The following is a 15,481-nucleotide window of genomic DNA, read 5'->3' as shown; positions in this document are numbered from 1 at the left end:
TCCTGTCACCAATTCCATTTGATTCTGTTTTATTTATATAGCACCAATTCAAAAAAGCATTAGAATATTATATTGGAAGATAAAGACCCTGGAATAAATCCCCAACAATCATACAACGCCCTCTGGGCAAACACTTGGCAACAGTAGAAAGGAAAAACTCCCTTTAACAGGTAGAAACGCTCAGGGAGAGGTGGCCATCTCCTGTGACCAGTTGGGGGTAAGAAGAGGAAGAAGGGACAAAAAACCTAATGTGGAAGAGAGCCAGAGATTAATAATAACTTGTGATTGAATGCAAAGTGGTGCATAAACACAAAAAGTGAAAATGAGGTGATTGAAGAAGAAACAATGTATGATGGGAAGCTCCCTGCAGTCTAGGCCTTTTGCGGCATAACTAAGGGAAATTTCAGGGTTGCCTGATACAGCCCTAATTATAACCCTTTTAAAAAATCAGTTTTAAGCTTAATATTCAAAGTAGAGAGAGTGTCTGTCTCCTGAATCCAAACAGGGAGTTGATTCTATAGTGGAGGGGCCTGAAAGATGAAGGCTCTTCTTCCCATTCCACTTTTAGAAACTCTAGTAGAACCACAAATTCTCTATTTATGCGGTATGGTACTGTGAGATCTTTAAGACAAGTTAGGACCTGATTATTCAAGACCTATTACCTGTGGAAAAATCACCTGACATTCATCTTTATCCTATGTTAACTCTTTCTCACCTCTCTGTCCATTGCTTTGCATGGTTGACCCCAAGTATTTCAACTCACCCACCTCCTCATTGCATCTTGACCTTTCCACCTGCCTCTCTCATTCACAGGCATGGCTCACTCCTATTAACGTTCATTCCTCTTTGGTACATACCTTCATATCTTAGTGCTCTCGTAGACCTCTCATTTGATTGAATTCTTTAAAATACATTTTGGCATAGGAGCCATCTAAATGCTCACATTTAAGTTACTTAAGCAGACCCTGCCTTGGTTGATACTATTTTAAACAATTTTGCTGTTAACGTAATTACCTAAAACTCAATGATAAACTCGTGGGACCGAGTTTTTACTCGTTGCTATCCATACAAAACATACTAAAAACACGATTAGATTAAATTTTTTTTTTAACCAGATTTGGACACAAATTGGGAATCATGCAATTTGTATAAAAAAAATTAAAACAAAACCTACTGAAAAAACTGTCAAAAGAGCTAGGAGTATTATATGTATTAGTATTGCTATTTTTAATGGATTTCCTCACAGCGTTTCGTGACGTTGCTTTGAGACCCGGATATGGGATCAGAGTGAGAGCTCTTCCCTGTAGAGACCTGTCTGTGAGCTGAGCTCCAGCCTCCGGTGAACGTCACACGTTGGGGAAGTCCGTCACCGCGGCTGTTGGACCTGCTGCAGCTTTCGAGGTTCCGATCGGTTCCATTTTTTTTTTATTTAGGTTCAAACTGAGACTGTTAACGTCGGGCTCTAAACCAATTGTCGATCAACGAAAACGCTTTGGATTTTAACTGTCTTTATACTAATCCCGGAAACCCGTCAGTAAAGCGAAAGTTGAGAGAGTCGAGATGAGCGTGGAGGCGTACGGGCCGAGCTCCCAGACCCTCACCTTCCTGGACACCGAGGAAGCGGAGTTGCTCGGAGCGGACACCCAGGGCTCGGAGTATGACTTCACCGACTTCACCCTTCCCAGTCAGACGCAAACTCAAGGGCAGACACAGAGCCAGCTGGACAGCCAGGTCTGAGGTTTTCAATTTCACAGGAAGGCACGAGAAAGCGCGCTTTACTGACGCTAGCTGTAGTTAGCTAGCTGACCCAGCGCTACCTGTTAGCCCGCTAAATTGGATAGCATTACTTAGCTCAGTGTTAGCTGGGTTGCAGCGTTAGCAAGCCCCCTAACTAAACTTCTGAAGTAACAGTAATTGTATTTTTATCTTTATTTTGAACTGTGTTAGGTAAACTAAACTCGTGAGCGTAACTGTAAAAATCATAGAGAAAATTCATGAGCGCTGACAACCTGTCAACTTATAATTTAGTGGCTCTCTCAGCGCTGTGTGCCTGGCTGCTAATCGTTAGCGGTGAGTTTGTTCAGTAAAGCAGGTGTTGTGCTGCAGGTAAATGGTCCCGATGAGGGTCTTCACAACGGTGGAGTGGATGATTCCGTGGCCAAAGCCAGCCAACTGTTGGCCGAGCTGAACTTTGAGGAGGATGAAGAGGACACGTACTACACCAAAGACCTGCCCTTGCACGCGTGCAGGTACGCTGGAAAAAATCGCACCGTGGCAGGATGTCAGCAGACTGTGCGTTACCGATGAACTGATTGCAGTACATTAGTTAGTGATCGTCATCTACATCACTAGTATGCTGTACAATTTTTAGCTACTCACAATGGTTGAATTGTAGTGCACTATCAGAGGTTTATAATTTTAGTGCTACGATACGATTCACGTGGCCCTGATGAAATGTCAACCAGCTTTAATACTTTTCACATTACTGCTTGAATCTCATTCCTGTTTACTTTCATAATCCTGTAAGAATACTAAACATTAAATTGACAGTGCAATTTAGGTAAAAGCTTTTAATAAGAATTGGCAGTTAAATATGCAATTTAAATGTATTTAACTCTCTTAAATTGGCTTTCTGGGAGTGTTTGTGTGCATTCTTGTTGAAACTTATGAAATACTGTACATGTTTTTGACACCTATTGAATATGAATTAGCTTCAAGAGTCCTGCATGTATGGCGGCAACATATTCCCATGACATTTCATATTTGTGTTTGAGGCATGTGAGCATGTAGCATTTGACAGGGTCCGTATAATATGCTGACTCCTTTGACATCCGATATCATGTGTGTACAGTTGGTCTTTTGCTCTTGTTGTGTTTGCTCTGAACACTGCTGTGGTTGTTCCTTACAGCTACTGTGGTATCCACGATCCAGCGTGTGTGGTGTACTGCAATACCAGCAAGAAGTGGTTCTGTAATGGGCGTGGCAATACATCCGGCAGGTGCGTCGTCAGCTTGTCTTTATTTAATTGCATGTAGGAATCGGAAAGTGAAACTACTAATAACCTGAAACGATAACAATGAAATTTTCACACACTTCTGCCAACACCAGCCATATTTTGACAGACAGGTCATGTGGCATGTGTGTAATGAGAGATCTGTGAGAAGTAGATGGCAACTCTTGTATTTGCATTGGTTGAACAGAGGGCGTGTTCAGGTTTATTTACTGTAGATGCTACCAAGCAGTGTAATAGGAATCGTATCCTATTCACAGCCTTTGTTCATAACTGTGAAGTGGGCCGTTTCCCACTTTTGCTCTCGGGCTCAGTGTCAGTTTTTTAATTTTCTGTTTGGTTTGACTTCCATTGTCTGCCTCGCAGCCATATTGTGAACCATTTGGTGAGAGCGAAATGCAAAGAAGTGACTCTGCATAAAGATGGGCCGCTGGGCGAAACCGTGCTGGAATGTTACAACTGCGGCTGTCGCAACGTCTTTCTCCTGGGCTTCATCCCAGCAAAGGCTGATTCTGTGGTGGTGCTACTCTGCAGGTATGTTGCTGGGGACTGTCCTGATTGAAGCAGGACAATATTCTACCTCTGTGAAGCTTGATCTGAATATTTACATTTGACTCTGGAAGTTTATGATAAAGTTCTTTTCTTCTCAGTTATTTAGGTTTCTCCCCCTTACTTTAGACTTTAGGACACTGGTAAAGAGGCCTTGAGATGCCTGAATAATGAGATAGACAGGAAAAAATGGCCAACAGATGAAGGTTCATGAACAAAATTGATGAACCTTTTTATTTTAATGTATTTTTGCTAAAGAGAGCTCTTCTTTTGCAAAATGGAATAATTTAGGGTAAATAATCTTGTCAGAAATTTATATGAAACACGTATTTAGAAATTTTTAATTGACCTGTGTATTGCAGCCCCCCCACATAGGCTCATATTTGTTTTCAGACATATTAAAGCAGCTCAAAAGAGACTCAGAACAGTCAAGAAGATGTTCTAGGTTTTTTATGGTTTTGTTTTTTTTTCAAGTTAATAAAAAGAACTGGGCAGGCTTTGCATAAATGTTATGGTTTTATATTTTTTACCTTCTGCTTAGACTGACTTAGCGACCGTGGCTCAGGGGGTTGGGAATCGCATCTGTAACCGGAAGGTCGCCGGTTCGATCCCAGGGCTCTCTGTCCTGGTCGTTGTGTCCCTGGGCAAGACATTTTACCCTACTTGCCTACTGGTGTTGGCCAGAGGGGCCGATGGCGCGATATGGCAGCCTCGCTTCTGTCAGTCTGCCCCAGGGCAGCTGTGGCTACAACCGTAGCTTGCCTCCACCAGTGTATGAATGTGAGAGTGAATGAATAGTGGTACTGTAAAGCGCTTTGGGTGCCTTGAAAAGCACTATATAAATCCAATCCATCATTATTATTATTATTATTATTAGGATTAATTGTTCATTGCTGTTTGTGAAGGAGGTTAATGGAACTTGCTGCTCTCGTGATACTTTCTCTTCATGGTGGAAGTGTGAGAAACTCTCTGCTTTTGCCCTCTGATCAACAGAGTTCAGCACAGACACAGAGCTGTGTGTGTACATACATTATGTACTATGGCAGATGAATAGAGCTACAACACTTCTGGACTGTTACTTTCTGTTTGTGCTGGAAGTGGGAAATAAAGTCCCCAGCGTGGATTTTTCTGTCACACAAACACCAATGTGTTCAGCGAAGACAGAGCCAGTGTTCTGACTATAGCACATAATATGCACTATCAATCAAAGTAGTGAACAGGCAGTCAGCTATAGAGTCTGCAGCTGTTGTCTCTGGACCGCCCTACTAATGTGCATTAAGCTTGAAATAGAGCTTGCGGCTCTGACAGTAAACATAACCCTCTGTATGGCCTCATGGACTTGCAGTAAGAAGTACTGTGATTTAACAGTAGTTCGATTAGTTTGAAACCTCCAATACTTGGCCTGAATTTTGTGCCTCCATTCAGGCAGCCCTGTGCCAGCCAAAGCAGCCTGAAGGACATCAACTGGGACAGCTCGCAGTGGCAGCCGCTGATCCAGGACCGATGCTTTCTGTCCTGGCTGGTGAAGATCCCATCAGAACAGGAGCAGCTTAGAGCCCGTCAGATCACGGCCCAGCAAATCAACAAGTTGGAGGAACTCTGGAAGGTACGATCCACTTGTATGCCTTTTGCTCTTTCAGGGCTTGTAAGAGTGTTGACTTTGTTTTTATTGTTTTTTGTGGTTTTCCTACAGGACAATCCCACTGCCACCTTGGAAGACCTGGAGAAACCTGGAGTAGATGAGGAGCCCCAGCATGTACTGCTGCGTTACGAGGATGCTTATCAATACCAAAATATATTTGGCCCTTTGGTCAAATTGGAAGCTGACTACGACAAGAAGCTTAAGGAGTCACAGGTACCTGAACATGGTTCCACACAGAGGTGCCTGGAATGTGGTTACTGGTGTTTTACTTCCAGAAATGTACATGGCTAAAGTTTTTAATCTTTAAAAAGCCTTTAATCATTTAATGATTTTAATGGTATGGTGAGGATTATTTTATTTTCATGCTGAAGCAGGATGTGATGATAGATTTTCCTGACTACAGATGCGATCTGAAATGTGTTTTTGTGGCATAAGGCACTTTTCTGATCAGGTGTTTTTACTTTATTTTCTGCAATATTGTCATAGCTGTGATATCTGTATTATTATTCCTGATGTTTTGATCATTTTTTCCTCCTTTTTCAGACTCAAGATAATATAACAGTTAGGTGGGATCTGGGGCTGAACAAAAAGCGGATTGCCTATTTCACTCTTCCTAAGACGGATTCAGGTGGTAATTCTCTAAACTTTCCTTCCTCCCAGTGGTTCTGTGGTACAGATGTAGCTCCCATCCTACTCCCCCCCCCTCAGGCCTTGCACGCAACCTCCCCCATCCCTGCATCTTTTGGTGGCATGTGTGCGTGTTTTGTTTTTGTTTTTTTGTTTTGTTTTTTTTTCTCCTCTTACCTCTGTTTTGTGTTGTGGGGTTAGATGAGGGCACGGTATTGTATCATGTGTTTTCATAAACTTAGCCCTGTCCTTAAATACTTCTGTATGCAAGTTTCTAACTTGTGTCCTTTCACTTGACCCCAGATATGCGGCTGATGCAAGGTGATGAGATTTGTCTGCGGTACAAGGGAGACCTGGCCCCGCTGTGGAAGGGCATCGGTCATGTCATCAAGGTCCCAGACAGTATCCTTTGCACAGCTGATATGATCTGTTTCTTAATGTTGCCTTCCAGCGTGGCCCTTTACGGCAGCAGTGACTGTCCTAACCGAGAAGTACAGACAGCAAAGCCCACACTCGCCCACTAGAAGTATGTTACAGATAATGCTGGATTTCCTTAATAGCCCGTGTTTAAAGACTATGGAGATGAAATTGCCATTGAGTTGCGGAGCAGTGTTGGAGCACCTGTGGAAATCCCCCACAACTTCCAGGTGGACTTTGTGTGGAAGTCGACTTCCTTTGATAGGTAAGCTGTTTTATGCCAGAGCATTTAGCGACATGGCGTACCAAAAGGTCTTTTCTTCCTTTCCTTTCATTTCCACCTCATGTTTTCAGTAGATTCATTGTGTCTTGTCTTTTCTTTTTTTTGATTTGACTACCAGTTGTAAAGATTTCAGCTTAATTTAAATGCATTTGGTAAGCTATTTTTGGCAGTAACGGCTGACTTAGTTGTTTATGTCCTGCTGCAGGATGCAAAGCGCCCTGAAGACGTTTGCGGTGGATGAGACCTCAGTGTCTGGCTACATTTACCACAAACTCCTGGGGCATGAAGTTGAGGATGTCACCATTAAGTGCCAGCTGCCAAAGCGCTTCACTGCCCCAGGCCTTCCTGACCTCAATCACTCACAGGTCAGACTTGGACATCGTAACTCATACGAGAAAACTTTTAGATGGCCATAATCTCAGTGTAGGACATAGTGTAATTTGTAGTTGATTTTTTTACTGTACATTAGTGCAACAAAGACATTCATCTTTGTAAATTAATTTAGAAAACTCAAAGAATAAGAAAAGATTTCTGTTATGATCGGCAAAAAGTGTTTTGTGTTTTTGGCAAACTGCGTTTGTTTTAAGTATCCAGTTGATTTATTTTGTTTCTTGCATGTTCAGGTGTATGCTGTGAAGACGGTGCTTCAGAGACCTCTTAGTCTGATCCAGGGGCCTCCTGGCACTGGGAAGACCGTCACCTCTGCCACGATTGTGTACCACTTGTCCCGACAGGGCAACGGGTGAGGCAAAAATTGAGTTAACCCTTTTATACTTGAAGCGTGTTATTATTCCAGTCGTGTAATTCTTGTTCCCTTTCTCTCTGTGGTGCATGTGTCCTGTAGACCAGTTTTGGTGTGTGCTCCCAGTAACATTGCTGTGGACCAGCTGACTGAGAAGATCGATAAGACTGGACTGAAGGTTGTCAGGCTGTGTGCCAAGAGCAGGGAGGCCATCGAGTCCCCTGTGTCTTTCCTTGCTTTACACAACCAGATCAGCAACATGGACAGGTCAGTAGCATGAGGGGAAATAGTCCTTCATTTTCCAGGTGTGACCATGTTATATCACAGATTTGGTGTTGTAATGTACTGGTGTAAATAATCTGATGTGTCTTTGTCTCCACAGTATGCCGGAGCTTCAGAAACTACAGCAGCTAAAAGATGAGACTGGCGAGCTGTCGTCTGCTGATGAGAAACGCTACAGGGCTCTGAAGCGCACTGCTGAGAGGGAGCTGCTCATGGTGAGGAGGTGTTGGTTTTCACTTTAAATGCGGCTGGAAGTCGGCGATTTCAGGCATTCTTGGTGCAACAAGTGATTTCAGTCAAATGTTGTTTGCCTCTGAGAATTATTCTGCAGAAGCAGTGGCCTAATTTATACATTTAATTTTTAACTACAAGTTGTGGTGCTGATCACTGAGGGCAGCAGCATTTAAACATCCACCACATTAGTTGTCCACATCCTTAGTTGCCTCTCCCTATTATAGACAGTTGCTGCTACACTACTGTGTAGCTAAATCCTGCAACTCCACTGGCCTCAGCCAGTCAGCACATGACAGTACAGGAGAAGAAAATATCCCATTTCAACTGGCTGTCTGTACCAGTCCATTAAGATGATTCAATAGCTTCTTCAACCTGAGATGCAGATAATGATCATAATTTCCTCTTTGTTGTCCAGAATGCTGACGTAATCTGCTGCACTTGTGTCGGAGCTGGAGACCCTCGTCTGGCCAAGATGCAGTTCCGTTCGATCCTGATCGATGAGAGCACCCAAGCCACTGAGCCCGAGTGTATGGTGCCCGTGGTGTTGGGAGCAAAGCAGGTACAAAACCCAAACAGCTGCATCAGTTCCCAGCTGCTGCTGTTTGCTTTGGTTTCTGTCGTTTTTTTGCATTAACAGTAAATGAAGAAATACTTTGGCACATGTCAACTAAAAATGTAAAGCTTTGTCATTTAAACTGTAGTAGCAGCTACTGTCAAGTATTAAAACTTTCAACAGTCTGAACATTAATATCTTGTCTTGTGTTGTTAAACTAACCAAAGCGTCACACTTATGTGGCTCTTCTTCCTCCACACAGCTTATTCTGGTGGGTGACCACTGCCAGTTGGGTCCTGTGGTGATGTGTAAGAAGGCGGCTAAAGCAGGTCTGTCGCAGTCCCTGTTTGAGCGCCTAGTGGTCCTGGGGATCCGGCCGATCCGCCTGCAGGTCCAGTACCGTATGCACCCGGCTCTCAGTGCCTTCCCCTCTAACATTTTCTACGAGGGATCCCTGCAGAATGGCGTCACTGCAGGTTTGTTACGATCCGGCAGTTCACTATCTGGTTTGATGAAGGAGCAAATTGATTTCCACACTGATTAGTAGAAGATCCACCAACTTATAACTTAACAATAATTAGACCGTCCTGTTCTCCTCAGCTGACCGCATCAAGAAGGGCTTTGATTTCCAGTGGCCACAACCAGACAAGCCCATGTTCTTTTACGTTACTCAAGGTCAGGAGGAGATTGCCAGCTCTGGAACCTCGTACCTTAACAGGTAAGTTCTCACATTTTGTTTGTTACTTGGTGGCATTTCACTTCAATCCTACTTAAATTTGCTGACGTAATTTGTTTTGGCCCCTGGTTTAAAGCAACTGTGGACGTGATTGCTTTTTTTTTTTTTTTTTTTTTTTTTTTTTTTGCATCAGTTTGCCATAGTTAACTTTAAATGATTGTCCCAATATTGATACGATTGACTGTTTTTTCAGGACTGAAGCTGCCAACGTGGAGAAAATCACCACCAGGCTGCTGAAGGCGGGAGCCAAACCCGATCAGATCGGCATCATCACCCCGTACGAGGGTCAGCGCTCCTACCTGGTCCAATACATGCAGTTCAGCGGCTCCCTGCACACCAAACTCTATCAGGTATCACTTATAACACAAATGCAAAAATACCCTTTTCCAGCAAACACTTTATAGTTACACACATTAGGAGATATACCAGGACAACATCAACATGGAGCAGTTAGGAGTAGGACGTCCCGTCTCCTCCACAGAGGAGATGGACAAAAAAGAAAGTGAACAACTGGAGAGCCAGAGTTGAGAGTAGACCAACATGAAGTTATTGTTTAAAGTTTAGCACACGACCACTCAGATTTGGTCCTCTGTTTTTACAATGCAATTTCACCTTTTATCGTGATTCATTATAGCAAGTGGAAATTGCCAGCGTGGACGCCTTTCAGGGCAGAGAGAAGGACTTCATCATCCTGTCTTGTGTTCGAGCCAACGAGCACCAAGGAATTGGCTTCCTGAACGACCCTCGCCGTCTCAACGTGGCGCTGACCAGGGCCAAGTAAGAACTGTTAAAATAATCACAGTGGACAGATGAAGCACGGCTCAATCGATCGTGCGTTTCTGATTTGAATGACTCATGTGTCAAATTTAGCTTCATTTTAACGATCAGGCTATATGAACACACACTAGATTGACTCTGTTCTGCGCACACAACATTTCACACTGTGTGATTTGTGTAAGCTGCAACCTACCCCTCATCAGTTGTCTTATGTCTGAAGGTATGGTGTCATCATTGTGGGCAACCCCAAGGCGCTCTCCAAGCAGCCACTGTGGAACAACCTGCTGAACAACTACAAGGAGCAAAAGGTCCTCGTGGAGGGGCCCCTAAACAACCTGAGGGAGAGCCTCATGCAGTTCAGCAAGCCCCGCAAACTGGTCAACACCATCAACCCTGTGAGTAGGACGCGTCATACATTTTTTTATTTTTTTTTTAAATTTTTTAAATGATGTATGAATCCAAACTAATACTGGGAATTGGCACCTGAGTAACAGTGGAAGTTGAGTTAAAAAGTAGTTTAGGATCGTGATACCTTTCCATTACTACCTGCTTGGATTGACTTGACTCTGTTCGACTGGCATTCCATTACAACCTAATGTGCATGGTCGTCGTCACAGCAACGCGGCCAAGCGTCCTGTGACGTAAATTAGTATCCAACAGGATGTGTTTTTGTGAACAAGATGCTCGTGACTCATTGAGTGACGCCATTGACCTGCTAATCGGTGGCATGCACAGTTTGACATCCTCACATTTTAGTACCTGGTATCAGGTGGCGAATCGATCAGAGTAGGTACTAGTGGAAAAGGGGCTCAACCTTTTGGTCACAAGGTGTTTTTGTGTCTTTGCTGTCTATTTGTTTTTAAATGTGTCTTGTTTCTCTTCTGATGAGGAGTGTTGTGCTTAGCAAGTTGAGGAGAGTCTGATTAGTGTCAACATTCACACCTGCTTTGACACGAGGGGGTCTCCCAAAACTTGTGCCATGAATGTAAAGGCTGCATGCATCCAGTCAGCTGTCACAGGAAGTAAACTGAAGGCAGCAGTGGTTTTGTTGTTGTTGTTGTTGTTGTTGTTGTTTTTTAAGCTGGTTAGTGCAAATCAGTCCAATCTGTTCTAAACATCACCGGTGTTTTCCAGGGAGGACGTTTTATGAGCACTGCAATGTACGATGCCCGTGAGGCTCTCATCCCTGGTTCTGCATACGACCGGAGCAATGGTAATATGTCAGCTTTTTTTTTTTTTTTTTTTTTTTTAAATCATGCATGTCATGTCTTATCGATACTGATGATCTCTTTCAGGTGGACGTCCATCTAATATGTACTTCCAAACACATGACCAGATTGGGATGATTGGTGCAGGCCCAGGTCCCATGGCTGCTATGAATATTCCTATACCCTTCAACTTGGTGATGCCACCAATGGCTCCACCTAGCTATCTAGGTCAGCCCAATGGCCCTGCTGCAGGTACGATAACAGCAAAAGGAGAAGTGAGGAAAGTTTGTTTTTCATTGAAACTGCAAATCTAAACCTAAGAAGGAGGGAAAAAAAAGGGGGAGAGGGAAAGTTGATAGACCTCCTCCAGCATTGCTCGGACTAGTCCCACCTCAGACTACCTTAATAACGGCACGCAGATGGGTTATTCTGGATGTGTGTTGTTTTTTTTGTTTGTTTTTTAATGTTCAGTGATTCCAAAAAATTGCTGCTCACTGAGGGCATAATTCAAAGTCCTTCAATGATATTTGATAACTGTCACTTCTCATGCCTTATACCTACCCAGCATAATGACTTGACAGGTTGTGATTTTATTTATTTATTTTTTCCTTCCTCCCCCTCCTTAAAGGGCGTGGAGCAATGAAAGGTAAGCCTGGGCGTGGTGGGCGGCAGAGGGTCCGTGGTTCAGCACACCAGGGTGCCTGTCAGGGTAATGGACCCAACAGTCAGGCCAGCCAGGATGGAGCCTCCCAATCCTTCTCCCAGGGGCCACTGACACAAGGCTACATCTCCATGAGCCAGCCCTCACAGATGAGCCAGCCTGGCCTCTCCCAGCCGGAGCTCTCCCAGGTAACGCGTCACTGTTGCTTAAAGAAAGGAGATGCAGCAGAGAGTAACGCTAATTTAATGACAACCAAGTTTAACTGCTGCCATAAATATCATCAGTGTTGCTGTTTCATTAATAATCTCTTGGGTTGTGATCATGCATTAATCCTCTGAGAATTTTTTGTTTTGAAATTAACCTGGAATGATGAGTTGCTACATATCTTTTAAAATCATTATAAATACCAGTCTCCTATCTAGACCAGAGAAACTGTATTCTAATCCAGATTCATTCAATTTAAATAAATAAATAAAAGCATTACTAAGATTGAATTAGAAAAGGTTAAAGAAAAAGTTTCCTGTCTAAACACTTTGCAGTGTTTTCCACCTCAGGAACTACCAGGCGCTTTTTGATTCGCCATTGTGTGTTCTCACTTTGCAAAAGTTCTGCAGCAGTTCATTCAGGGCTGTTTTCAGGAGAGATAAAACTGCTTGCTCAGGGGCAGGTACGTCTGAGTGTCCCTTGAAAACGTCTGGATGACTCTCAACACTTATCGGTTAAACTCTGAAGGCGTCGGTGGACAAACTTGAACAATCTTGGATGGAAAAACAACTGATTTGTGTACCGTTATGTCCTCCAGGACAGCTACCTGGGTGACGAGTTCAAGTCCCAAATCGACGTGGCTTTGTCCCAGGACTCGACCTACCAGGGTGAACGTGCGTACCAGCATGGCGGCGTGACTGGACTGTCGCAGTACTGAAGTGTAAGTACATGAACTATGTCTTTAGCTGCAGTGTAGTGTCAAAGTATTCAGAGGAAAGCTGATCTCATGACTGATTGCCACAAGCTTCAGGTGTCTCACTGATCTTGGCTAACTTACAATATATTTTAAGTCCAGTTTCACATAAAACTTTGTGAAAGTGCCTGAAACCTCAGGAATCATCCACTGGAAATGTTATATAATAATTGACTTGTGGATGAGCTAAAATCACATCAGGCATATAAAACATGTTATGCAAAAGCTCTAACCAGCTCAACTTTTCTCATCCGTGTTGTCTTGCAGGTTACCCAAAGAAGGGAGCTAGGCTTGAGCTGAGCTTAGTTCATCAGCTTTTTAATCTGGGAAATAATAAAAACATAAAATGGATACCTGTTTTCCTCTGCTACAACCGAAGCACCACCAAGTGAAAGCGACGGGATAGCGAAACCAAACCAATGACCAGCGAGAGAAACAAAGAGGGTAGAAGAAGAGAGCACGAACAGACAGGCAGGGAGATGGCATAAGAGGCCGAGTGAACAAGTGAGAGGCAGGAACCAATGCCCGTGAAGGAGGGAGGTCGAAAAGATGGCGGCTTGTGGTCGGGCTGCTGAGGGAAACACGAGAGGTCCAAACGGTCTCTCATGGGAATCCAAATGAGGTTGAGCTCCAAATAAAATAATCTTCCCAACACCTTCCCATCCACAGCGTCTGAGAAAAGTTTATACGCTCGTCTTCAGGTGAAGATCGTAGATTTTCAGCAGAATTTGAAGAAACCTGGTTTCACGACCTGGTTGCCGTTCTGCTTCCCCATGCTTAAAAGCTGGTTGACTATCAACCTGTGCAGTGCCCTGGACTGTTTTTAAAATTAGGTTTGACATGGGAGAAGCGTGCTACCTACTGTCTTCTACTGGACCCTCCAAACCTCAGCAGCCTCTAAAGAAAGCGGCAGTCGACGGACCCTCTCAGAGAGGAACGACAAACTCTGTTTCTGTGTCTGAGTCTGATATTGAAAGGCCTTTCATTTGCCTTGAGAACCACTGGCTCGTTCACAAGGTCTGCAGTGGGGTGGTTTCGACCACCCGTCAGTGGTGGAGGGGCATGGGGATTTCAGACTTTTTTTTTTCTCCTTCGTTTTCAAGACATGAGACGCGAATCCCGACGATGTCGCGATCATCATGGGACAGTTTACCTTTCTTACCACAGAGCACAAAATTGCAAAAAAGTCATTGAAACTATCAAACGTGACCAGCATTGAATATTCAGCTCAGCGTCATTTGATGTTTCAGCAAAGGCTTTTTTTTTTTTTTTTTCCCCTCTTATTTTAATCTTTCAGACGACGGCGTCTTTGACGTCCCGCTGTCTTTTTAAAACACCCTGTGTACGCTTACATTGGCAAATGCTTGAATGCTTTTGATCTGAGTGATTTCCTCAGGGGATTGTGGACTGTCCACACTCATCACGTGAATCCCTGCTTAAGGTAAGAGAAACTAAACGGGGACATTTAGATGAGACTAACAGGCAGTCGTGGCGATCAATCAACCGCAAGAAAGTAGAAGAAAAGGAAGGTGGCTGAGGCAGAGAAGGAAACATGTTAAAGTCAAAGTTTTAGGGGAAAGAGTGGACTTTTTCATACCAGATGCCACTGTGTTTTCCACCTTAATGAAGCCATATTAAAGGTCACGTTGACCACCCAAATACAACGAAAGCTAATCAGGTTGAAAAGAAGTGTTTGAAATTCAGAAATGAACTTGACCCGAAAGACTTTTGGTTCCTGTGGATTCAAATTGTTCTGTTATTAACCCCCAGTCACTCACAGCAGAAAATGCCACCCAGTACTGATCGGGCGGTGGCAGAGAGATGAAATAAACAGCGAATGAGACCAGAATCAGTGCCTATAACCGCTCACCCTCAGATAAACAGCCGCAGCACAAGCATGAATGTAGTTCCAGTCAAACGACCAGCATTTCCAACAAACTTTCTGACACCAGAGGGCTTAAGAAACCCACAGAAAAGGACTTGTTTTATTTATATATTTTTATTGTTTGAATAAAATGCGAGTGAGTCTAGCAGCTGGGCTGATTGAGGGGCAGGGGATACAAAAGCCACCTTCCTTCTCTGTGAGGTAAAATTGGAGGTTGTTAGATTTTATTTTCCCCTTCTGTGGCTGTTTGATTTGTGCTGAGCAGTTCCTCCTGAGTTGATCCACTTTGCTTTCGTCAGACATTTTGCTGCCGTGTGCATCGTTTCGTTGTGTAGTTTTACTGAAATATGGGATATATCTATTTTTTTCGTAGCAACGTGCTGAGTACAGGAATGAGCGGGACGCCGTTTCCTTTCTTTCTTTTTTTTGTATCTTCTCTTCAAACTGTCCGAAGGATTGTAGTTTTGTAACTTCTTCCAGGAATGACACTTTCTGAACACAGCAAGAATGTACTGCACCGTTGTTTCTCACCTGCTTCTTATTTCTGCACACACGTGACAATCATGTTGCGCTTTACATTGTTATGTTTGAGTTAGAAATAGTTGACATTTTAGCATATCAACTTGTTCCGGTGAATCCTAATGTGTTAGAGCTTTAAAAAAATGTTGCCGTAATATTTTTTTCCTCCCATCTTCTGAGCTCCAGTCAATTCCAACATGTGCAGCAATCATTGAAGATGTGATTCTGTTCCACACAGAGCGTTCATTCACCACGTCATTAGGCCGAGATTTAATTCATGAAATAAAGTCTCAATGTGATGTAAATACATATTTGAAACAGTCTTATTTGCAGTGACGTTTCATCACAAGATGCTGATTCTCTTGTTAAACTGAATCAATAAACGCTGTCAACTTCAG

The 15,481-nt window shown here is 43.4% G+C and overlaps 1 protein-coding gene across 3 annotated transcripts; it reads left to right on the top strand.

Moving 5' to 3' along the window:
- The first annotated feature begins 1,331 nt into the window (after nucleotides 1–1,331).
- Nucleotides 1,332–15,480, top strand: LOC146558746 (regulator of nonsense transcripts 1). 3 transcript variants are annotated; one of them, XM_085246129.1, is made up of 24 exons: nucleotides 1,332–1,731; nucleotides 2,107–2,249; nucleotides 2,909–2,998; nucleotides 3,377–3,544; nucleotides 4,985–5,165; nucleotides 5,253–5,414; nucleotides 5,745–5,955; nucleotides 6,132–6,230; nucleotides 6,402–6,510; nucleotides 6,734–6,893; nucleotides 7,152–7,270; nucleotides 7,373–7,537; nucleotides 7,653–7,767; nucleotides 8,202–8,345; nucleotides 8,602–8,815; nucleotides 8,940–9,057; nucleotides 9,269–9,425; nucleotides 9,710–9,852; nucleotides 10,073–10,247; nucleotides 10,987–11,065; nucleotides 11,148–11,312; nucleotides 11,689–11,909; nucleotides 12,524–12,646; nucleotides 12,947–15,480. In XM_085246129.1, exons 1-23 carry the CDS (start codon nucleotides 1,561–1,563, stop codon nucleotides 12,641–12,643), a joined length of 3,429 nt encoding a protein of 1,142 aa, XP_085102255.1. In that variant the 5' UTR covers nucleotides 1,332–1,560; the 3' UTR covers nucleotides 12,644–12,646; nucleotides 12,947–15,480. The 3 variants fall into 3 exon arrangements, with proteins under 3 accessions (XP_085102255.1, XP_085102257.1, XP_085102256.1); XM_085246131.1 differs by having other exon boundaries at nucleotides 1,333–1,731; nucleotides 5,745–5,829; XM_085246130.1 differs by having other exon boundaries at nucleotides 1,333–1,731; nucleotides 5,745–5,832.
- The last annotated feature ends 1 nt before the right edge of the window (nucleotide 15,481 follows it).

This window comes from Mchenga conophoros, linkage group LG15 (assembly GCF_057382185.1).
Source record: "Mchenga conophoros isolate Kocher_MC1m ecotype Shallow Benthic linkage group LG15, M_conophoros_male_GT1.1, whole genome shotgun sequence".
Lineage (NCBI taxonomy): Eukaryota > Metazoa > Chordata > Actinopteri > Cichliformes > Cichlidae > Mchenga > Mchenga conophoros.
This window is presented reverse-complemented; position numbering and strand designations above follow the sequence as displayed.